Genomic DNA, 26,101 nt, shown 5'->3' with positions numbered 1-26,101 from the left:
TTTGGCGGCACTCCGAAGTGATTGCCACCCGGAACGTGCCGCGTTGTCACACCCATCTCGGGACTCGGCCGTGAAGCCAGTGTTAAAGCGGTCTCATATGAAGCAGACTGAGCGGGGTTACTGCTGCTGCGGCCACCATAAGCCCCAGGAGCCTCTGAAAGATTTTCAGTGGGACCGTTGTCCTGCCATTGAACGTATTCAGGCAATTCAACATCGACTGAGCACGTTCCTCTGTGAGGCATGCTATCTGTTTGACTGAATCCAACTCCATACCGAGAAAAGAGATCCTCTGCACAGGGGAGAGTTTGCTCTTTTCCCAATTGACCTGAAGACCCAACTGGCTGAGGTGTCTGAGCACCAAATCCCTGTGTTCGCACAACTGATCCCGGGACTCTGCTAGAATGAGCCAGTTGTCGAGATAGTTGAGGATGCGAACACCCTGTTCTCTCATGGGAACTGTACTGTACTGATATGCTCGACCCTCGATCGCAAAGCGCAGGAACGGCCTGTGTCGAGGAAAAATCTTGTGGAGGCTAGGGGGCCCTAGGGGGTTGGTTCCCCGAAGGAACCCCTTAACCTCAAATCACCCAAGCCATATCACCAAAGTAGACCTCTTCTGGTGCACCAGAGAGGGTGCTACAATGGAGATTAGGCAAGGGGACTGCGCATCTAGAGTGCCGAGCAAGCGCTGGGTTGCCGTGACAACCCGTGCTGCAGCCCGACAGCTCGACGGCACACGACACACAGAGGAGCAAGAGGTTTGCTCTCGCTGATCTCCACGGTCTCCCAGAGTGTCGGGCAGACCCGCGGCTGTGCTTTTACACACAAGTGGCAGCTGGCTAACAACAGAGGGGACTCAAGATTCCTGGAGAAAGAAGAGTCACGACTGGCGTGTCGACGTGATCATGTCCTCATATGAAAACTTGAACCACCCACGAGCATCGTTTCAGCACGCACTCAGACATGTGATCGTGGCCGTCAGTGAGGACAGGAAACGACCGCATCCAGAAGCACACAAGTAGAATGTCATTTTTAAAAAGATGCAAGCTCTACTTTTGTTAGCTCTTTTAGGGATTTTACTCTTTTATGAGTAGGAGAACAGGAACAAACACCGTTCGGCTCCAAAGCGAAAAGCTGAAGATGCAACGTACCTGCTGCTCATTAAATACCCGCGCTGCGAGGTGAGCAGCTGATGCATATGATTGCATGCCAATGTGCATTGGCTCGTTTTAGTTACACTCGAAGTAGATTGGCCTCTCTAGCGAGATTCCTAGTCGTCGGTCTGTCCGACGTACGTTGAACGTGACCGACTGAATGGGAAAGTTTGCGTCAGCATCTGCGAACTCAGACAAGTGTAAGTACAAATCGTAGACTTTTATACTCCAAGTGTTAGATAATGATTGGTTAGATCTGAACTAATAAGTGACATAACATTTGAGTCTTCCCGGCAGAACTTGCGCTACAGCTTCATATCCATTGGACTAGGTGCACAAGATGGCAGTGGTGAGCTGCGACGACGCGACTGTGTGCATGGTTACTTCCGCTCGTGCCCTTCTGGTCTTAGCGACGCTTGTATTTGGTGCTGGAAGAAACTTAAATATGAAACTTGGCTAGATATAATAGATTTTTTTAATGAAAGAGAAGATGGTGGTCTATCAGAGACGAAAGGAATCCTTGTTATATTATTGTGTGACGTTACCTCTGTGTGGAAATTCAACAAGATACATGGAGATACGCGATCTTTGACTTTTAATCTGTTGATTATGCTGTTCAGGCTCAGCGGAGATCCACGGATCTCTTTATCCACACAAAACACTCAAGCATGTAATATATCTCCTGATTTTGTTCTGACAGCTGGGTAATGGCTCAAAAACTTTTTGCATGGAACAACACTGGACCTTAATGAAGATCTAAAGTTTGCTATTGTCAACTGAAGCATCAATCCTCATCAGAGATAAATAAACATGGGAATATGATATGGACTCAGTGCATGCTTTAGTAACTTTATTTGGTAACATTATTATCGCTAACTGTATTATTAGTAGCCAATGTAATTTAAATGCATAATTTTCAAAACTTTATTATACATGCTGTGCCATGTGTGTGACCTTTGGTCATTGTTATGGACAGAGAGGGGCCCGGCCATAAACTGGGCCCTGGAATGTGCTGTTCAGCACAGGGGTATAAATTCATTTATTGTATTTGACAGGTGTGATGATCAGTGGAGTTGAGTTTTTACCTCCATCATTAGTGCATGGGCTAAAATATGGATAGAGTTTCCCAGTGAAAGACTGACCAGTGTAAGAGTAGATATGAGAGCTGGACTCCACATCATAAAAGGAGACCAGACCCTCCTCATAATCCACAAACACACCGACCCGCTGCGGCTTCACTCTCACACACAGAGGGACAGGAGGACCAGCACAGGCTTTATATTCGTTCCCATTCCTCATAATCACAGTCCAGTATCCATCACTGGGAGTCAGTGGGGTCTCTCCCTTCCTGTTAATGGATTCTCTGGCCACTCCTAAATCCCATTTAGTCTTTCCCTTCACCTGCACCTCAAAATAAAATCTCCTTGAGGAGAATCCCTCCTTTCCCAGGACAGATACGTCAGTATCAAATCTCTTTGGTTTTTCTGGGAGTTTCTGTCTTTTGTCTCCATGTCTCACTTGTTTTCCATCATCAGACAGGATGAGTTTAGGATGAGCTGTATCAGGATCCAGAGTCACATCCACTGAGAAAACACAGAATATGAATCACATCTTAATACATTCTCTGATGATGTTTTAACATTTAATTTAATCATCCTGTAGGTCAGTAATGAAGCTGTGAGTATATGAATGTAATCTAGTGTAGTTCAGACACACACTGTACCTTCATACTGCTGCATCCTCTTCAGCACTGTAGAGACACATGACAATAAAACATCATCAGATCTTTGATGATTTATATGTGGAATTATAGACAAGATTTAAGGATATATTTAAAGAATTGTGTACAACATCATGTTTTATCTGATCAATGTGTGTTTTTTAGCACTGTTAAGCTGTTGGAGCTTCAGGCCTGATATTTCACACACATCCCTCTTCTCATGAAGATCAAATCTGCCTCTTAAACACATGATGTTTATTCATTTGATTGTCTGCTTAGTTAATAACAGAGTTGGGTAATCCAGGGGCCAAAGAGTAAAAGTCCTGCCATATTTTTATTCTACCCACTGAAGCATTAATGAGATAAATAAGTGATTAATTGAGTGATGATTGAGCATTATTGAAGACACCTGATGATAACAAGCAGAATCACCAAAGGAGAAAATCACAATTTTTAAGTTACCATCATCGAGGTCAAGGTTTGTTTTAGTTGAGCTCTTGACCCTTGACTTTTTAGTAATAGATTTTATTTGGGCAGTTTTAACTGCATTAAAACCAACCAGACAAGCAAAGTTAAAAGATGATTAGGTGATGTTGATTATGTTTTCATATAATCATTATTTGATCTGAATCACTGCACTCCTTTAGAGCCCAATCTCTGAGTCAGATTTACATTATTGATTACAGCAGCACTGTGATTCTACGGCACAAGATCAGCATTTACAATACAGATTTTTTTTTTTAAAAAGTTGTCCTTATCACAAAAATAAATAAATAAATATATACATATATTTTAGACACACACACACACACACACATCAAGAATCAGCCTGTGAATCTCAATGACGGTGACAAGCAACATATTGTGATCAACAGATCAACTCTGAACATTAGAAAACAAGCTTCTAAAAAGTCACAGAAAAACAGCAAAATTTTAATAGTGAGAATAAAGAAAATTACTAAGACAATTCAGCTCATAATTAATTCATGCAGCAATGCATGATGGGAGCCATGGATGAATTTTGATTGGTGGCACCCAGAATGTATTGCAACATGCTTTATGATGGCCACCACTGTTGAGATTCACAGGCTGATTCTTGATGTCTGTGTGATTAAATGAGCTCTGTTTTTTTTTTTTTTTTTTTAAATCAGAACTCTAAAAAAAAAATTTTTTTGATGAAGCTGATCTTCTGCTGTAAAATCACAGTGCTGCTGTCATCAATAATGTAAATCTAACTCAGAGATTGGACTCTAAGTTCAGTGATTCAGATCAAATAATGATTATGTGAAAACATAACCAACACCACCTGATTATCTTTTAACTTTGCTTGTCTGGTTGGTTTTAATACAGTTAAAACTGCCCAAATAAAATCTAATATTAAAAAGTCAAGGGTCAAGAGCTCAACTAAAACAAACCCTGACCTCGATGATGTTGACTTAAAAATTGTGATTTTCTCCTTTGGTGATTCTGCTTGTTATCATCAGGTGTCTTCAATAATGCTCAATCATCACTCAATTAATCACTTATTTATCTCATTAATGCTTCAGTGGGTAGAATAAAAATATGGCTTTTACTCTTTGGACCCTGGATTACCCAACTCTGGTTAATAGAGTATTAATGTTTCTCTTTACAGTTTCCCCTCTATACATCCTTATATGTTTTCTGAAATTAGAGCTGAAAATGACCGTCTCTCTTCAAGAAGAACTGTGAGCTGATGATGATAATGTGACCATTGAGTTAGAGTCACAAAATATTAAATTATTTGTATATATTATATTTTTAATCTACATATGTATATTTCTATTTCTTATTCACTTTAAAGTATTTTAATGAGTTTTCAGCTGTATTTTTATCAATTCTGGGTGTCAGTTGAGAGAGTAGAGTTACCATGACAACTGCAGCTCATCCTCAGACAACACAGAGGAGCGCTTGAGTAACTACAGTACTAACTCTCGTCTCTCATTTATTGTAAAGGTTATTTAAATTCATAAAATTTCTTATAAAAATGTAATTTACATGCTTTAATGTCTAACTAATTTGTTTCAGTTGATTATCTATTTCATTAATAATTTTAAGATGGTCATGTCATGAAGTTTCATTTACCTAAGTTTGTAATGTAATGTAATTGTAATTTATTTTCTTCAGTCATTCAAACATAACAACATACACAAACGAAATTATTATCATACAACAATGACTAAAGGGGTTTAAGCTGAAGTGAAAACACTTATTAATGCCTAACCCTATTTACACCAAGATTTAAATGCCCAACATTTGGCAACAATAATCAGAAAGCAGCAAAATGGAAAAGAAAATTAAAATAAAATAAATAAATAATTCAAGAATATTACCAGCTCTATATGAACAGCTCATACGGATAACATATTAATAAGATGTTTTCCAAATGTAAGCCATTTCCAATAACATGACACAAAAAACCTTATTAATTTCCCTCTAAACATTCCCTTACCCTTATACTGCCATGAATCATTATATTATACACTTGCCTCCTTCTTGTTTAAAAATATTTAAACTAAACTAAACAATATCATTCCAATGCAATATAACTACCAATCACATTCGATTTGTAAATTTTTTTGAACACCATTATTGATGTAGATTGTTTTAATGTATCATCCAGGCTATTCCATAAATTTACTCCTCGAACTGAGAAACACCTCCCTTTGATATTGGTCCTGACCTTATTTTTTTGATAGACCCCAGTTCCTCTCAAATTATATCGAGTCTCTCTAGGCTTGAACCTCTCCTGAATACAGACTGGGAGCTTGAGATTGTGAACCTTATACATCATTGTGGCTGTGCTGAGATCAACTAAATCCTGTAATTTCAAAGCATTTAATTGAATAAACAATGGATTAGTTGGGGCGTAATAATCAACTCTATTAATAATTCTAATAGCTTTCTTCTGCAATATGAAGATAGGTTTAATAATAGATTTATAATTATTCCCCCATATCTCCACACAATAATTTAGGTACGGAAGAATGAGCGAATTATATAATAAATTTAGTGCATTTTGATTAATACATGACTTAATTTTGCACATTATACCAATAATTTTAGATATTTTTGTCTTTAGATAATTTATATGAAATTTCCAGTTGAGTTTGTCATCAATATAAATACCCAAAAATTTTGTGTTCCACACTCTCTCAATGTCAATATGATTAATTTTAATTTTTATTGATTCCTCAATTTTTCTATTACCAAAAATAATATATTTAGTTTTATTCAAATTCATTGATAATTTATTGTAATCAAACCAAGTTTTTAATTTGGAAAGCTCTTTTTCCACGGTCTCCAAAAGAAACTCTAAATTTTGTCCAGAGCCGTAGAGACTAGTATCATCAGCGAACAAGATACAATGTAAGTTTGTCAGGACCTTTGGAAAGTCATTTATGTACATTATAAACAGCTTTGGCCCCAGTATAGAGCCCTGTGGAACTCCATGCGTTATGTTTGTTCTTTCAGAGTCATAATTGTTGATATGTACATATTGATCTCTACCACTGAGATAGTCTCTCAACCAATCATGGGCAATACCTCTGATACCATATCGTTCTAATTTAGCCAACAGCAAATTGTGATCAATGGTATCAAATGCCTTGCTCAAGTCGATAAAAACACCGACAGTGTACTCTCCATTATCAATCGCTGTGGATATTTCCTCAACCAGTTCAATGACTGCCATTGAGGTTGCTCTGTTTGACCTGAAACCAAATTGATAATCTGAAATAAGGTTGAATTTATTAAGAAAATCATCAAGTCTTATAACATATAACTTTTCTAAAATTTTTGAAAATTGTGAAAGTAGTGAAATTGGCCTATAGTTTGTAAATTGATGTTTATCTCCACATTTAAAAATGGGTACTACCTTGGCCGTTTTCATTTTAGACGGGAAAATGCCCGTAAGAAAAGACTGATTACAAATATATGTGAGTGGAGTTGCAATGCTATGTATAACTTCTTTTACTAAAATCGTATCAAATTCAAAACAATCTGTTGACCTCTTATTCTTAAGTTTACTCACAATTTGAATAATTTCATTTTCATCCACACTCCTCAAGAACAAAGAGTTCACATTTCCTTTAATAATGTTTTTGTCTATTTCCTTTACATCTGATGGTTGAGAGATTTCATTGGCTAGAGTGGGTCCAACATTTACAAAAAAATTATTGAACGCCATTGATATTTCCTTATTACCGTTTAAAATGTGGCCGTCTTTCACAAAGTGATTTGGATAATCATTTTTGTTGGTTCGCTTCTTGATAATACTATTTAGTACTTTCCAAGTAGTGTGGATGTTATTTTTGTACTGATCCAAAATATTATGATAATAGAATCGTCTGTTTGATCTTATTATATTAATTAACTTATTTTTATACAATTTATATTTATCCTCTGCTTCTTTGGTTCTATGTTTTATAAATAATTTGTAAAGGTATTTTTTCTTTTTGCAAGCATTAGCTATGCCCTTTGTTATCCATGGTTTCTCTAGGTTAGTTCTGTCTTTTATAGAGTATTCCTTTAGTGGGCAATGTTTATCATAAAGACTTAATAATGTAGTCAAAAAGGTGTCATAAGCCTTATCAGGGTCAAAGGTGGCATAGACTTTGTCCCATGTCTGATTTAACAAATCAGTTTTTAAGGCAGTCATGGTTTCAGGGGTTCTATGACGTATAGTTTTAATTTGATCTACTTTAAAAACAGTAGCCTTATGAAGGAGTTTGTGAAAAATACTGAACACAGGAAGATGATCAGTAATATCGTTTATGAGCAATCCAGCAGTTATTTGGGTTTCAAGTCTGTTCGTAAATATATTATCTATTAATGTAGCTGTATTGGCTGTAATTCTTGTGGGTTTAGTGATAAGTGGAAATAGATTATTACTATACATTGTTGTGATGAAATCACTAGTTTTCATATTATTATGGGGATTTAAAAGATTTATATTAAAATCACCACACACAATATGCATCTTATTAAGGTTACCAAACAAATTGTCAACATTTTTATTAAATAAATCTAAACATGATCCTGGTGTTCTATAGAGACAGCTAACAATAATATTTTTAGATTTTAGAACTGCGATTTCAACAGATAAACACTCTAGAACTCCCTCAATGGTGATTGACAGACTATCAACAATTTTACAGCTCAGATCATTATCCACATATAATGCGACGCCACCCCCTTTTTTATTAATCCTATTCTTAGTAAAGAGCTCATATCCCTCCAATTCCACTTCACAAGCCTTGTCCACATCCAACCAAGTTTCCGAAACAGCAATAACACTAAATTTATTAATTTTACTAAGGTATTCTTTGATATCTTCAAAGTTTTTGTACAGGCTTCTGCTATTGAAATGAATTAAGCTAAAAGCTCCTCCCATATTAATATTATTGCATTGCTCTTCAGTATAATACTCACATTCATTTATTATATTATTATAGAAATTATTATCTGGATCTATATCTTCCCCAAATTCATTTGTTTTATAATTTGAAAAATCATGCACAATTAAGTTACTATGTTCAATCAGTTCACTTTTATAAGAACTATCAATATTTTCTAACTCATGTTCATCTATGTCTCTATTAACTACTGACAAATCATAATCAAACTCAGTCATATTATTTTAGAATTGTTCTAACTCTTTTAGGCATTACCTTGTGTACAACCACACACAAACATACAGTCACCTCACAAAGACTCCTAGACCCCTGTACTCCCAAATCTCCACAATGCAGTCCACATTTGATATAACATTTTAAACCTAATATTTAATCTTTTCCCAATTGTCAAATTATAATTGATCCCAATGTCCAACATAAGGCGGGTCTCCATCCACAGTGAAGATAATTTTATAACAGTCATCCTCCATCCAACGTAGAGTGAGCCCATCATCCAGTTCATCCGCGCATAATCATCATAAAATAAGCCTATAATCCACAGTCCAGCACACGGAAAGTTTATACAACAAAAGGTCAACATAAAATGGGCCTATAATAATCCATTCTCCAGCTCGCTGAAAGTTTGTCTGCGCGTTTTCATAGTCCACATAGCTCCAACAGAAAGCAAAGAGACCCATCTGAAACCGGACTAAATGAAACGAACGTAATCTTCTCATCCATAGCGTAAAGTAATAATCATCAAAACATGCGTCAGGAATATCCTTTTTTTTATGTTCAGTCAACATTATCTAAACTGATCAAGGTCTTTAAGTTGTCTTACCAGTATTACCCTGGCTTGTTCCGGAGTAGAGCCCTTTAGCTGAATGAAGATCTTGCAATTTCTCGTCCATGTCGCTTTTATCTTGTCATTTCTTCTCAGCATGCGGGCTTCTCGGGCGATCTCAGCATTTCTTTTTGTGAGGTGCTCGTTTAAATAAACATTTGTTCCTTTCAACTTCCTTCCTTGACGCAGTAAATCAATTTTGTATTTCCGATTTACAAAACTCAAGATAATTGCTGGCTGTTTTGTATCTTTCCTTGGCAGGGTGTGACACACAGCGATGTTGTTCGCGTCTAGATGTATATCTTTTCCCATCAGAAATGTAACAACTTGTCTCTCCAGTGACTGTACATCCTCGATGTCAGCAACCACACTTACATTTCTCCCCACTGCGGCCGCTTTGGCATATGAGCGGGGTTTGACGCTCAAACCTGTGATGATAACGTCTTCAAAGGGTCCGATCACGGGCTGAAGGTTTGGCGGCACTCCGAAGTGATTGCCACCCGGAACGTGCCGCGTTGTCACACCCATCTCGGGACTCGGCCGTGAAGCCAGTGTTAAAGCGGTCTCATATGAAGCAGACTGAGCGGGGTTACTGCTGCTGCGGCCACCATAAGCCCCAGGAGCCTCTGAAAGATTTTCAGTGGGACCGTTGTCCTGCCATTGAACGTATTCAGGCAATTCAACATCGACTGAGCACGTTCCTCTGTGAGGCATGCTATCTGTTTGACTGAATCCAACTCCATACCGAGAAAAGAGATCCTCTGCACAGGGGAGAGTTTGCTCTTTTCCCAATTGACCTGAAGACCCAACTGGCTGAGGTGTCTGAGCACCAAATCCCTGTGTTCGCACAACTGATCCCGGGACTCTGCTAGAATGAGCCAGTTGTCGAGATAGTTGAGGATGCGAACACCCTGTTCTCTCATGGGAACTGTACTGTACTGATATGCTCGACCCTCGATCGCAAAGCGCAGGAACGGCCTGTGTCGAGGAAAAATCTTGTGGAGGCTAGGGGGCCCTAGGGGGTTGGTTCCCCGAAGGAACCCCTTAACCTCAAATCACCCAAGCCATATCACCAAAGTAGACCTCTTCTGGTGCACCAGAGAGGGTGCTACAATGGAGATTAGGCAAGGGGACTGCGCATCTAGAGTGCCGAGCAAGCGCTGGGTTGCCGTGACAACCCGTGCTGCAGCCCGACAGCTCGACGGCACACGACACACAGAGGAGCAAGAGGTTTGCTCTCGCTGATCTCCACGGTCTCCCAGAGTGTCGGGCAGACCCGCGGCTGTGCTTTTACACACAAGTGGCAGCTGGCTAACAACAGAGGGGACTCAAGATTCCTGGAGAAAGAAGAGTCACGACTGGCGTGTCGACGTGATCATGTCCTCATATGAAAACTTGAACCACCCACGAGCATCGTTTCAGCACGCACTCAGACATGTGATCGTGGCCGTCAGTGAGGACAGGAAACGACCGCATCCAGAAGCACACAAGTAGAATGTCATTTTTAAAAAGATGCAAGCTCTACTTTTGTTAGCTCTTTTAGGGATTTTACTCTTTTATGAGTAGGAGAACAGGAACAAACACCGTTCGGCTCCAAAGCGAAAAGCTGAAGATGCAACGTACCTGCTGCTCATTAAATACCCGCGCTGCGAGGTGAGCAGCTGATGCATATGATTGCATGCCAATGTGCATTGGCTCGTTTTAGTTACACTCGAAGTAGATTGGCCTCTCTAGCGAGATTCCTAGTCGTCGGTCTGTCCGACGTACGTTGAACGTGACCGACTGAATGGGAAAGTTTGCGTCAGCATCTGCGAACTCAGACAAGTGTAAGTACAAATCGTAGACTTTTATACTCCAAGTGTTAGATAATGATTGGTTAGATCTGAACTAATAAGTGACATAACATTTGAGTCTTCCCGGCAGAACTTGCGCTACAGCTTCATATCCATTGGACTAGGTGCACAAGATGGCAGTGGTGAGCTGCGACGACGCGACTGTGTGCATGGTTACTTCCGCTCGTGCCCTTCTGGTCTTAGCGACGCTTGTATTTGGTGCTGGAAGAAACTTAAATATGAAACTTGGCTAGATATAATAGATTTTTTTAATGAAAGAGAAGATGGTGGTCTATCAGAGACGAAAGGAATCCTTGTTATATTATTGTGTGACGTTACCTCTGTGTGGAAATTCAACAAGATACATGGAGATACGCGATCTTTGACTTTTAATCTGTTGATTATGCTGTTCAGGCTCAGCGGAGATCCACGGATCTCTTTATCCACACAAAACACTCAAGCATGTAATATATCTCCTGATTTTGTTCTGACAGCTGGGTAATGGCTCAAAAACTTTTTGCATGGAACAACACTGGACCTTAATGAAGATCTAAAGTTTGCTATTGTCAACTGAAGCATCAATCCTCATCAGAGATAAATAAACATGGGAATATGATATGGACTCAGTGCATGCTTTAGTAACTTTATTTGGTAACATTATTATCGCTAACTGTATTATTAGTAGCCAATGTAATTTAAATGCATAATTTTCAAAACTTTATTATACATGCTGTGCCATGTGTGTGACCTTTGGTCATTGTTATGGACAGAGAGGGGCCCGGCCATAAACTGGGCCCTGGAATGTGCTGTTCAGCACAGGGGTATAAATTCATTTATTGTATTTGACAGGTGTGATGATCAGTGGAGTTGAGTTTTTACCTCCATCATTAGTGCATGGGCTAAAATATGGATAGAGTTTCCCAGTGAAAGACTGACCAGTGTAAGAGTAGATATGAGAGCTGGACTCCACATCATAAAAGGAGACCAGACCCTCCTCATAATCCACAAACACACCGACCCGCTGCGGCTTCACTCTCACACACAGAGGGACAGGAGGACCAGCACAGGCTTTATATTCGTTCCCATTCCTCATAATCACAGTCCAGTATCCATCACTGGGAGTCAGTGGGGTCTCTCCCTTCCTGTTAATGGATTCTCTGGCCACTCCTAAATCCCATTTAGTCTTTCCCTTCACCTGCACCTCAAAATAAAATCTCCTTGAGGAGAATCCCTCCTTTCCCAGGACAGATACGTCAGTATCAAATCTCTTTGGTTTTTCTGGGAGTTTCTGTCTTTTGTCTCCATGTCTCACTTGTTTTCCATCATCAGACAGGATGAGTTTAGGATGAGCTGTATCAGGATCCAGAGTCACATCCACTGAGAAAACACAGAATATGAATCACATCTTAATACATTCTCTGATGATGTTTTAACATTTAATTTAATCATCCTGTAGGTCAGTAATGAAGCTGTGAGTATATGAATGTAATCTAGTGTAGTTCAGACACACACTGTACCTTCATACTGCTGCATCCTCTTCAGCACTGTAGAGACACATGACAATAAAACATCATCAGATCTTTGATGATTTATATGTGGAATTATAGACAAGATTTAAGGATATATTTAAAGAATTGTGTACAACATCATGTTTTATCTGATCAATGTGTGTTTTTTAGCACTGTTAAGCTGTTGGAGCTTCAGGCCTGATATTTCACACACATCCCTCTTCTCATGAAGATCAAATCTGCCTCTTAAACACATGATGTTTATTCATTTGATTGTCTGCTTAGTTAATAACAGAGTTGGGTAATCCAGGGGCCAAAGAGTAAAAGTCCTGCCATATTTTTATTCTACCCACTGAAGCATTAATGAGATAAATAAGTGATTAATTGAGTGATGATTGAGCATTATTGAAGACACCTGATGATAACAAGCAGAATCACCAAAGGAGAAAATCACAATTTTTAAGTTACCATCATCGAGGTCAAGGTTTGTTTTAGTTGAGCTCTTGACCCTTGACTTTTTAGTAATAGATTTTATTTGGGCAGTTTTAACTGCATTAAAACCAACCAGACAAGCAAAGTTAAAAGATGATTAGGTGATGTTGATTATGTTTTCATATAATCATTATTTGATCTGAATCACTGCACTCTTTTAGAGCCCAATCTCTGAGTCAGATTTACATTATTGATTACAGCAGCACTGTGATTCTACGGCACAAGATCAGCTTTTACAATACAGATTTTTTTTTTTAAAAAGTTGTCCTTATCACAAAAATAAATAAATAAATATATACATATATTTTAGACACACACACACACACACACATCAAGAATCAGCCTGTGAATCTCAATGACGGTGACAAGCAACATATTGTGATCAACAGATCAACTCTGAACATTAGAAAACAAGCTTCTAAAAAGTCACAGAAAAACAGCAAAATTTTAATAGTGAGAATAAAGAAAATTACTAAGACAATTCAGCTCATAATTAATTCATGCAGCAATGCATGATGGGAGCCATGGATGAATTTTGATTGGTGGCACCCAGAATGTATTGCAACATGCTTTATGATGGCCACCACTGTTGAGATTCACAGGCTGATTCTTGATGTCTGTGTGATTAAATGAGCTCTGTTTTTTTTTTTTTTTTTTAAAATCAGAACTCTAAAAAAAAAAATTTTTTTGATGAAGCTGATCTTCTGCTGTAAAATCACAGTGCTGCTGTCATCAATAATGTAAATCTAACTCAGAGATTGGACTCTAAGTTCAGTGATTCAGATCAAATAATGATTATGTGAAAACATAACCAACACCACCTGATTATCTTTTAACTTTGCTTGTCTGGTTGGTTTTAATACAGTTAAAACTGCCCAAATAAAATCTAATATTAAAAAGTCAAGGGTCAAGAGCTCAACTAAAACAAACCCTGACCTCGATGATGTTGACTTAAAAATTGTGATTTTCTCCTTTGGTGATTCTGCTTGTTATCATCAGGTGTCTTCAATAATGCTCAATCATCACTCAATTAATCACTTATTTATCTCATTAATGCTTCAGTGGGTAGAATAAAAATATGGCTTTTACTCTTTGGACCCTGGATTACCCAACTCTGGTTAATAGAGTATTAATGTTTCTCTTTACAGTTTCCCCTCTATACATCCTTATATGTTTTCTGAAATTAGAGCTGAAAATGACCGTCTCTCTTCAAGAAGAACTGTGAGCTGATGATGATAATGTGACCATTGAGTTAGAGTCACAAAATATTAAATTATTTGTATATATTATATTTTTAATCTACATATGTATATTTCTATTTCTTATTCACTTTAAAGTATTTTAATGAGTTTTCAGCTGTATTTTTATCAATTCTGGGTGTCAGTTGAGAGAGTAGAGTTACCATGACAACTGCAGCTCATCCTCAGACAACACAGAGGAGCGCTTGAGTAACTACAGTACTAACTCTCGTCTCTCATTTATTGTAAAGGTTATTTAAATTCATAAAATTTCTTATAAAAATGTAATTTACATGCTTTAATGTCTAACTAATTTGTTTCAGTTGATTATCTATTTCATTAATAATTTTAAGATGGTCATGTCATGAAGTTTCATTTACCTAAGTTCAGCAAGTGGTGTGACAGAATTGGAGCATTTGTGTAACATTACATATTGTTATAGGTTTTATTTATTTACTTACTTATTTATTGTGATTTGATTGAAGTATTTATATGTAATTTGATACTGTCATACCAGTTAGTGTGAGTTTCTCCTGTAGAGTGTCCTGCAGTCGAGTCAGAGCTTTCCTCAGAGGCTCCAGAGTCTCATCAGTATTTATACTGATCTCAGACCAGCTCCTAGTGTTTCGAAAGCTGCACAAGGACGAGTGAATCTACAGCAGGAGAGAGGAGAAATCCTTCATCATGGGGAGTGTTATGGTGTCATATACTGCATTATCATTGATCAGAGAGATGTTGACTGACCTGTAGGAGGTGGAGGTGATCTTCAGTGTGTGATAGCTGCTCCAGCTCAGTGTTTCTCATCTTTAGCTCAGTGATCTCCTGCTCCAGCTCTTCAATGAGCACTTCCTCCTGTTTCTCTGCTGTTTTCTGCTGCTCCTCCATCATCTCCAGCAGTTCAGTCTGACATCTCCCAATGGAGCGGATGAGATCAGTGAAGAGCTCGACACGGGCTGCTTTCTCCTCCTCTGTGTTTCTCTGCTCAACCAGGACAATCAACACGTTATTAGTGGTGTTTGATAAGACAAGAATCAGTGTTACTATTGCTCTGCTTCAGTGTTTTTAGAGGATTTTCAAAATAACTTCATCCTGCACCGACTGCACTGAATGATTCCTAAAATCATGTGTCTTGTTGAGGAGAGGTGTCACGTGCTATTACTTTAAGTTATTAAAGTAAAAACTAATACAAAAGCATTGTTCCAACTTCCACACAAAATCACTGTTTGTATCAACCATCCGTGTATCTTTGGAATACTCATTTCAACATACTACGATTTGGGACATACTAATTCTTTTTTTGAATACTATTTAGGACAGATAGTATGCAAATTGGGACGCAGCAATAGTGTTTCCATGTTTGATCACAGCACAAGTGTAAAAGTATCCCAATCCCAGACTTGGCAACAATGAGCCAAGCATTGTTACAACATGGCTAGCGGCTGTGTGACAGACAGCTGACAATTGACGTTTATGTGTGCATTTTAAAGTTTTATGACTTTCTATTGGGTTTTGACATGCTTCACTGCTGCTAGCCATGTAACGACGCTCTCATTGTTGCCAAGTCTGGGATTGGGATACTTTTACACTTGTGCTGTGATTACACTACTTTTGGGATGGTTTTGTTGCGCAGACCCGGCAACCCTCCACTCCAAAGCCCCACCCCTTTCATGCACTCCGAAGTGCGCGAACCCTGAATTGGGACAGCTTTTGTGCTGCACAGACATGTTCAATAATTGTTTCTGCTGCAGAAGCCCCCTGAACTAACTCATATAATAATTATTTAAGAAAACTGAATTACAAAATTGAACTCACTTTTCTGACTTCTGCTGAGTGTTTGACGTCTTGAATCTTCTTGATTCTGTCCTGGATCATCTGCTGCACGTCTTTCTGTGTCTTCATCAGTTGAGTCTATAGACACAGAACAACACAGACACATTCATCATGACAGATTTACTGTCTTCTGAGGAAACCTTTAATGTTTCCATAAACGTTTTTGTTTCACAAAATAAAGACATGTGATTCTTCATGATATGAGTCCTTTAAAATCAGTTTTGTCAGTAACTTCTACCTTCTTCTCTTCACTCTCTTCTTCTATAGGAACAGTGTTGTGATTTTGGTGGTCTTTCACAACACACATCGTACACACACATGTCTGATCATCTCTACAGAACAGCTCCAGAGGTCTCTCATGTTTCTGACATATATAGTTCTCCAGATTCCTCACAGGATTGATCAGTTTGTGTTTCTTTAAACCTGCCACTCTCAAATGAGGCTCCAGGTGAGTTTCACAGTAAGAGCTCTGACACACCAGACACGACTTCAGGGCTTTCAGCTTTCTTTCCTCACAGACGTCACACAGAACTTCAGGTTTTTTCAGAACTTCAGGTTTTCTTTCAGGACTTTTCTTTTTATAGTGATCTACAACTTCTCGGAGTGTGGTATTGATCTTGAGATCAGGTCTGATCTTGAATGTTTCTTTACAATATGGACAGTTGCAGGTCTGGCTGTTGTCCCAGCACTTATTCAGACATGTTTTGCAGAAGTTGTGTCCACATGGAGTGGTGACTGGATCATTGAACACGTCCAGACATATCGAGCACTGAAGCTCCTCAGTCAGTGGACCGCTGGAGGATGACATCACTGGAGAGAAAATTGTTGAGAATGAATGACCATCAGTATAGTCAACACAGTCACTGTAGTCTATTACACTTTAGTCTAAAGTTTGGACATACTTCATTAAATGATTGATAGTTTCTGTACATTTCTTAACTATATATTTCAAATTATTATCATATGAGAAGAGTAAAATCATTCATGATTACTTACATGGAGGTTCAGTTATACTCCATCTCCTGGTTTTTATTTCTTTTGTTGATATTGGTGAAGATTCTGCCATTGTTTTTTTCCCTCTTCAAGTCAAGAAAAAAGACACTGTATTTCACAGTTTAAATTATGACCAATGATTTGCTCCTTGAGTGTTTATTTGGTCACTGAAGTTTAAATGAAACTTCCAAAGTCAGATTTTGGGTTATATTACTATTATTATTTAACACTAAATCATTTTAAAGTATAACATTAGGTATACCTCATAAAAACCATTCGTTTACCATAAACTTATAGTCAGCAAGAAAAATAACAAAACTTAATTATGTAACTAAGTAAGCACAAATAACTTTATTATTATAAAACTGACTTAAACTAGGGTGCTCGTACAAACTACATAATCTGTCAAAATGATGGACAGGCTGCAGATTTTGACAGTTGTCGTGCCGAAAATTGATTGTCTGCCGAAAACTGATTGCCGTCCGCGGGAGCGTGTGCAGCATATTTAACGGGTCGTCCTGTTTCTACACTTCTACAGCTGCTTTTACCATGATCAAACGGCCATAACCTGCAAATACATATAACTCTGAGTCCGTGGTAATATGTCCGTGCTAATAGCAAAGAAACTTTTTCTGTAATGGATTAGTCAAAATTATTAATTGAATTAATTTGCCGTTTATTGCTTAATCGAGCATAATTTTTACGTGATTAGCCTATAACAGAAGCCTATTTTACTTGCTTTGTGCTAAACAACCCAGTCCTTTTTACTAGGTGAAATAGACCTTTAAATGGCCAATACAACCCATAAAATGCAGTTGCCAAAAAATGATTAGAGCCTTTATTTATTAAGTAAACTGTTCTTTCTGCCACAAAATGACTTGATTTCATTAATATCTGTATATTTGACAAACTATAGCTTGTTCAGTCCTTTTTACCTGTTGTAATACCTTTAAATGGTAAATAAAACCCATAAATTGCAGTTTTACACTTGCCGAAAAGTGATTACAGCCTCTATTTATTGAGTAAACTGTTCTTTATGCCTCAAAATGACTTGATTTCATTCTTTTATATTTGACAAAGTATAGCTTTTCTTTCTGACACTCCACGACCGCGGTGCCAACTTTACCAGGTATAAACTCTGGCCACCCCTGTAGCCACCCCAGTATGATTTTGCAGTGGGTACTATTAAGGGGAGACACTACTGGCAAAAACACTGTTTTTTCAGGTACCTGTCAATTTTGAGATTTTGCACTTTTTGGCTTTTCATAAAGTGTTTTTTTTTTTTTTTTTTTTCAGACTGGTGGAAAGAAAATATCCAAAATACACTTTTAAGTGTATGTTTTATAGCACTTTATCTATTTGTGCCTACAGATTTCAATTAGAGTAACAATTAGAGTTCAATTAGAGTGATACAGTGCATGGTGTAGCCTCCCAGCTAACAGGGAACGTTTCCATAACTTTCACTAACGTTATGTAAAAGTTATGTAAATGTTAGAAAAAAACATTCCTAAAATAATGTTTCAAGAACATTCTTATAATGTTTTCATAGTTAAAATACATTCTCAAAACGTTGAGAGGAAACATTCTTAGAACAACATTATTGGAACGTTCTTACCATGTTATTTGTACTTGACTGATGTTCTCATAATGTTGAGTGAAAACGTTCTCATAACAACGTTCTTGAAACGTCTTTATCACGTTATTTGTACTTGACTGATGTTCTCATAATGTTGAGTGAAAACGTTCTCATAACAACGTTCTTTTAACGTCTTTATCACGTTATTTGTACTTGACTGATGTTCTCGTAATGTTGAGCGAAAACGTTCTCATAACAACGTTCTTGTAACGTCTTTATCACGTTATTTGTACTTGAGCGATGTTCTCATAATGTTGAGCAAAAACGTTCTCATAACAACGTTCTTGTAACGTCTTTATCACGTTATTTGTACTTGACTGATGTTCTCGTAATGTTGAGCGAAAACGTTCTCATAACAACGTTCTTGAAACGTCTTTATCACATTATTTGTACTTGACTGAGGTTCTCGTAATGTTGAATGAGAACGTTCTTAGGATAACATTCTGAGAACATGCTTTTAATGTTATTATTATTTGCTGAATGTTTTCATCATAATACATTCTGAGTACAAAGTTTATAAAAAGCGTCCTTACATTGTAATCTGTACATAACGAATGTTCTCATATAGAGAAAACGTTCTGAGAACAACGTTCAAGGAACGTCCATACAATGTTATTTTTTACTAAAACAACATTCTCATAACATTGAGAGAAAACATTCTTAGAACAACATTGCCATAGCTGTAACGTCTTTATGATGTTATTAATATTTGCTAAATGTTTTTGAAGTTTAATGTTTTGAACGTTCTTATGTGACCATAAAATGACCCAAATTGGAACGTCCCCCTAAAGTCATATAAGGAACCTTGAACTGCAGCAGTTTCATTACCAAAAGAGGACGTTTATGTCACAAATGTTCTGTAAAATGTCAAATTGAACAAGGTCACGAGAACATCGCTTCTGCGTGTGTTTTATAGAAAATAATAAAGTTTGAAGTCACCGTTATAGAAGTGAGCGTTTGCTTTAGATGGGCTCTTGATTCTTGACACGTAACATTAGTTTTTCTTTGACTGCTTTAAGTGTGTTATCAAAACATGTTAGTTATAGCAAAAAGCGCAAAAGAAATTCTGATCAGGGTTGTTAAGTGCTGGTGATTCAGACATCATGTAATGTCCTGGTTTGCTGATCTTCATTAAAAGCTCAAACTGCGAATGTATTAACTGTTAGTTTTATTAATGCATTTTTGTATTTAATTCTTTATACAGACAAGAGTTTTAAGTGAGGTTTTTATATGTTTAACACAGACATCATGAATCAGCGTATGATCCTCAGTGATGGTGACACTAAACAAAAATCTTTTTTGTGACTTTAGTAGCTTGTGTTGTTCAGAGTTAATCTGTTTATCTGAAAATGTTGTCACCATTGCTGAGGATCATATGCAGAATCTTGATGTCTGTGTGAATCTGTATGATACTGTTTGATTATTTTCTGCCCAATAATGAAAACTTTCAAAATATCAAAGCATGGTAGGGTTTTACACACTATCATTGGACTATAATAACATGAAAGAAAATACAAAATATAGAGACCAGAGAATAAGGCCACTGTATGATGAGAAAAATAACAATGAACAATCAAATCAGATTTCTCTCACAATGTCTTTTGCAATGCATGCTTTAAAACACAATTGCAACAGTTGGAGAAAACATAGTCAAAATCTAAAGGTTCAGGAGCTCAACTAAAACAAGCGCTTACCTCCATAACGTTGACATTTATAAATTTGATAAAACATCAACACCTCATAAAGAAGATTTGTATGAAAGAAACAAAGTCAGAGTGGTTTGTAATAAGTGAAGATGCAGAGATCTAGAGAGATCTGTTAGTGTTTAATGTTGTTTCTGTTATCTGAGTTTTGTGGGTCACCATTGTGCTGGAGAGTAGATCCTGAGCTTCAGTCAGTGATGATCCAGAAATACTGATGCTCTGCTGCATGTCGCTTTATTTAAAGACCGTAACTGTGTTACTGATGCAGTGATACAGCAGTTACATTAGCTCATGCATGTGCTGTTGTTTTTTGTAAGACATTTAAGAAAAATCAGTTTTTGTTTGAGCAGATACTTTTATTAATTGACTTTTTCGACGAGGGCAGCAGGGATGTTTTTTTTTAAAAAAAATATATATATATATAAAACGTTCTTAAAAACAGTTAATTCCAACGTTCCAAAAATATTACAAAATAACGTTTTTATAACATTTCCAAAATGATAGAATGGAATGTTCCTCTAACGTTTACATGAACCAAGAAAAAACATTCTTGATACATTAAAAAAACTGGACGTTTTGAACGTTTAGAAAACATTCCAAAATAACGTTTTCATAACTTAAAGAGAATGTTAACAAAGCGTTCTGACAACTCCTTTTTGTTAGCTGGGCTATCTGAACGCGACGACACGATTATTCTAATAGACAAAGGATTAATTTTGAGACTGCAGTGCTCGTAACGTTATCAAAGTAGCCTGTTATTAGCCCTATTAAATATTCCTTTGCATTTCTCCCTTGTGCTTGGGAGTGGTCGTTTTCTCCGTGCTCATATATTAATATTCATTATTTTGTATAATGAGTTTGTTCTGTCTGTGCTTCATTGGTTGTTCTCTCCCCGCTTCCCCCCGTCAGAATCTCCACTTCAGCAGAACTTAGCCTACATACACCAAACTTTACAGTTTTATTCCTATCTATATTCTGAAGGTTTTTACAGAGGGATATATTTGCCGGATTTAATACAACATTTTATTCCTAAAAAAATGGTGAAAATTATTTTTTTTCTGGCTGTTGATAGTATTTTCTGATTTATGTAGTGATAAAAAGAGAGAGCCAAAATTCCCCCTGTAAAAACCTTTTAATTTAATATGTCCAAAAAATTAAGATTGTTTTACCTGACTTCATCCAATATTCATATTTTTGTGCTAGAAATGTATGCAAATTGGCGCATATTTAATTAGAAAACGCCTCATTTGCATATTTAAACATAACATTTTAGAAAACTTGTAATACAAAAACTGTTTGCAATTTTTAATGTAATCAACCAGCTGGAGAAGTGTGGTGATATCCATAGTTAATTTTTTTTTTAACCTATTCACCTTGTCTCGCCTTCATTTAAATGCATAATGTAAATTCACAAGTTCATGAAGTGAAAGAAAATAAAATGCCACCAAAAAAAGATTGTAGATTGATTGGCGCAACCAGCCTTGCTGTTTCACTGCCCCCAAGAGTCTAAATAGAAATATCTACAGACCTGAATTTCAAATATTATTTATACTGTGAAGGGGGTAGAGTATGGGTGTGCGATATATTTAGTCTGCGATTTGATCATAATTGTCGTTTTAACGATGAACAATCGATCTGACATCCTTGTATGTGATGTTGTCTTGTAGATTAGTCGGTGCGCATGTAGTGCACGCTTTCACTGTGCGACTTTAATATAGTTAATAAATATCACATGAAGAGTGCCGTTTTTCTCCAGATATCAGCATGATAACAAATGTTAAATACATTTTATTTGTTTACATTTTAGACACCATTGCCTGTTTTTGCACAATTTCGCCAACGAATATAGTTCAAAACAAATCCACAGCACTGTAATTGCGTCCGTGAGCAATAAATGGCGGTGTTTCTTTGCTGAATGAATCAGCCTTTTGAACGAATAAGTTAAATCAATGAAAAGTAGAAAGTATAGGCTACAAGTGACGACGAGGGAGCTTTAGTTGAACAGTGAACTGCGGTCAGATGAGCTGTTGTCAGACTATGTCAGTAAAATTCAGAAAAATGAACACGACTGTCCAATCAGCCGTTGTACTGTGCTCGCGGCGCGCACTCAGGAATTGCATGCGCAAATGCGGCGCGCGCTGCATATTAGACTACTTTATTATAGCTTAAATGAAGCACAAAAGAAACTACGAGTATGCACCGTCCTTCTGTTGTAAATGAAGTCATGGAATTAACAAATATGCAATTAAATCTACCTCAAATCTACCTCTAAGGTAAAGTTGGTCTCTCGGTATTCTATTCAAAACATCAATAACTACCAATTTTTCATTTTATTATTATTATTATTTTTTTGCCACCCCAAGATTTGCTGTGGCTTCGTTTGGCCACCCCTATTAAAATTTTCTGGGAGCGCCACTGCGACGGTCACAGCCCCAGTGTCCAGTTTTTCTGCAGCTCATTTCCTTTCTGTTATTTTCATCTTTATGTGATGTGACAAAACGACAGAAACATCCAATTTTGCGTTACAACTAATCGAATGACATTTACAATACAATTCTGATATCATTTCAGTACTTTAAACAACTAAAGTGAGTATTTGACATGGTAAAACCTGATTCAGTTCAACTCATTCCAGTTCCACATAAACTCTACTAAACCAGATCACTTCCATTAGAAACCTGTTCAGCTCAATCTCTCTTATATTTCTATCATTACCTGTGAGGATCAGATGTGTCCACAAGACTCTTTGAACGGCTCAATAAATCTTCTGTTGTTTAAAAGGGTTGACCGTTTCAGTTGTCCATTTTGTTGTTGATCAAATTAGTTTCACTTTCTCTGAATCTCTCTGAACTACAGTGATGTCAGAGCTCCTCCTGTAGGCCTATAGACACATTTGTCTCTGTATTCAGTGTGTTGGTTCATGTGTGTCTGTTTGTATTTGGACTGATGTTTCTATCAGGTCATGAAGAGATTTCAACAGACTTACAAAAGCTGGATTGTCTGGCAACATTTGTTAAGAGTTTCTAGGACGAATTCTGCTAAACGTACACAATTTTCATAGCAATAAGAGTTCAAAAAAATAATAAAGAGTTGAAAAATTTAGAGAAAGATCCTTCAGTCCAGCAGAAGTCTCACTGAGAGCCACAGAAACTGCCTGTAAACAAAATATACGGTTAAGGGTCCATCATTTATGACTATAATATTTCAATTTGTTTTATTATTCAAAATATTCAGTCGAATCAAAAAATATGGTTTAAACAATGATGGCTTTCAAGTTATTTAAGAGAAAATGGGTTAATCTATTAGCAGGTATAATTTTGTCCACCTCTTAATTTAATAATAATAATAAACATTTATTTGTATAGCACTTTTCATACATGGAATGAAACTCAAAGAGCTTCACAAGCATAAAAACAAATAATACAATTTTACACAATGTCAATATAAAAATACTCAAAAACAAGAATAAAAGACAAATACAGAAATGTAAAAAAAGAAATAGGCAATACAGTTTGACCTCAATATCAATATAAGATACGAGAAATAAAACAGCTATAAGAGAATCAGAAGGTAAAATAAAACATAAAACAGTCTTACACACAACTTCACACCATATTGTTATAATGAAAAGCAACTTTAAAAAGATTTGTCTGAACCCACCTTTTAAAAATATGAATGCTGGAAGCCTCTTTTGCTTCATTTGGAAGACACTCCAAATTTTTGGAGCATAGAGGCTAAAAGGAATACCACAAGATCATTTATGATTTACTGTATAATGTGCCAGAAGAGCACTAAAGGATCTTAAACTACGATTTGGGACGATACGATCTCCACAGACAGTTCATGACCACAGGAGATGGTTCCAGTAATCCATGTCCTTAGTCTGTTTGTTTTCAGCAAACTGTTTGCATCATCTTTAGAAGAGGCTTCCTTCTGGGACGACAGCCATGCAGACCCATTTGATGCAGTGTGTGGCGTATGGTCTGAGCACTGACAGGCTGACCCCCCCACCCCAATGCTGGCAGCACTCATACGTCTATTTCCCAAACACAACCTCTGGATATGATGCTGAGCATGTGCACTCAACTTCTTTGGTCGACCATGGCGAGGCTTGTTCTGAGTGGAACCTTTCCTGTTAAACTGTCTTGGCCACCGTGCTGCAGCTCAGTTTCAGGGTCTTGGCAAACTTCTTATAGCCTACACCATCTTTATGTAAAGCAACAATTCTTTTTTTCAGATCCTCAGAGAGTTCTTTGCCATGAGGTGCCATGTTGAACTTCCAGTGACAAGTATGAGAGAGTGAGAGCGATAACACCAATTTAACACACCTGCTCCCCATTCACACCTAAGACCTTGTAACACTAATGGGTCACATGACACCGGGGAGAGAAAATGGCTAATTGGGCCCAATTTGGACATTTTCACTTAGGGGTGTACTCACTTTTGTGGCCAGCGGTTAAGACATTAATGGCTGTGTGTTGAGTTATTTTGAGGGGACAGCAAATTTACACTGTTATACAAGCTGTACACTCACTACTTTAAATTTTAGCAAAGTGTAATTTCTTCAGTGTTGTCACATGAAAAGATATAATAAAATATTCACAAAAATGTGAGGGGTGTACTCATTTCTGTGAGATACTGTATAGTATACTGTTTGTACTGCAAGTACAGTATTATATTCAATATTATATAGTATTGAATGTCTGTATATTCAGCACTTACATACTGCAAACATACAGTCTAAATGCAACGGCCTAAAAGGTCAAAGAAATCTGTAAATGAAAAGCATGTTACAGTACAAAAAAAAAAAATTCAAAGTCAATGAGATATTCATTCTGCTTCAGCATCACGTCTTCATGTTGGGTCCGGCCTAAATCAAGTCAAGTCACTTTTATTTCAATTGCAATTTATACTACACAGATACTAATCTAGTATATAGTATAGTCAAAGCAGCATTACAGTGATGACAGGTGTGCAAAGTGATGATCAGTAATGCAAAGAGGGTTCATTTTGGCTGTACAGCAGATCTAAAAGAAAATAGTGTCATTGTTCAACTGAAGTCAGTTCGTTGTTGATTCACTTACATTGTAAAGAACATCAATTATGATGTAAATTAATTTTTTTTCCAATTACTTAGACACAATGCATGGGAACACCATTTCCTCAAATCTTCACAATTTTAAAAACCTCACACCCAACAGTACAAACACCTAACTTCTGAATCCAAATTATTTTTTTTCCCTCAGACAATAAAAACAAACTGTCAAAAACACAGACTGCATGACTGTAGGGATGAATTCAAAAAACTGCAACTGAATGCTTTACAGATTTTCTGATCAATAATTTGGAACTTAGTGAAATCACAGCACTGACTAATAACTCTTTCAGAAACAACCCTGACAAAAAAAAATATATATATATATTTGTTTATGTGCTTCCATAATTGGATAAAGCAAAACTGTACATGCTGTTTTGGACAAAAAGCTGACCTTTGACATGTCACACTGACAAAACATGTAAGGTAGTGTCCATGCAGAGTATAATGCTTTTATTTCCAAAGAGAGCAAATGTACCTGTTACTCAGCAACAGCATCAGCATCAACGTTCTCATCATCTCATCTCAGGTCTGGGTCAGGCCATAATATCTCATCAACATCACACTTTATGTTTGCTCTTGCGAGGCAGTGGGAAAAATGCCCTTGTGTAGAAGGTTTTGGTGTATTCATAACTCCTGGTG

General features: G+C 37.1%; 1 protein-coding gene across 4 annotated transcripts; it reads right to left on the bottom strand.

Annotated features, from left to right (window-relative positions):
* On the bottom strand, positions 1-23,185 carry LOC137037244 (E3 ubiquitin-protein ligase TRIM39-like). Of its 4 annotated transcripts, none has more exons than XM_067411073.1 (10): positions 23,080-23,185; positions 17,029-17,111; positions 16,271-16,842; positions 16,015-16,110; positions 14,947-15,180; positions 14,717-14,855; positions 12,482-12,508; positions 11,901-12,341; positions 2,878-2,904; positions 1-2,737 (listed from the first exon to the last, which is right to left on the bottom strand). In XM_067411073.1, the coding sequence occupies exons 2-10, from the start codon at positions 17,096-17,098 to the stop codon at positions 2,190-2,192; spliced, it is 2,154 nt and encodes a 717-aa protein (XP_067267174.1). In that variant the 5' UTR covers positions 17,099-17,111; positions 23,080-23,185; the 3' UTR covers positions 1-2,189. The 4 variants fall into 4 exon arrangements, with proteins under 4 accessions (XP_067267174.1, XP_067267176.1, XP_067267178.1 ...); XM_067411075.1 differs by having other exon boundaries at positions 17,029-17,133; positions 23,080-23,142; XM_067411077.1 differs by lacking the exons at positions 16,271-16,842; positions 17,029-17,111.
* Positions 23,186-26,101: the final 2,916 nt, after the last annotated feature.

This window comes from Chanodichthys erythropterus, chromosome 15 (genome assembly GCF_024489055.1).
Source record: "Chanodichthys erythropterus isolate Z2021 chromosome 15, ASM2448905v1, whole genome shotgun sequence".
Classification (NCBI taxonomy): domain Eukaryota; kingdom Metazoa; phylum Chordata; class Actinopteri; order Cypriniformes; family Xenocyprididae; genus Chanodichthys; species Chanodichthys erythropterus.
Note: the sequence above shows the minus strand (reverse complement) of the source record. Positions and strands in the feature narration are given on the sequence as shown.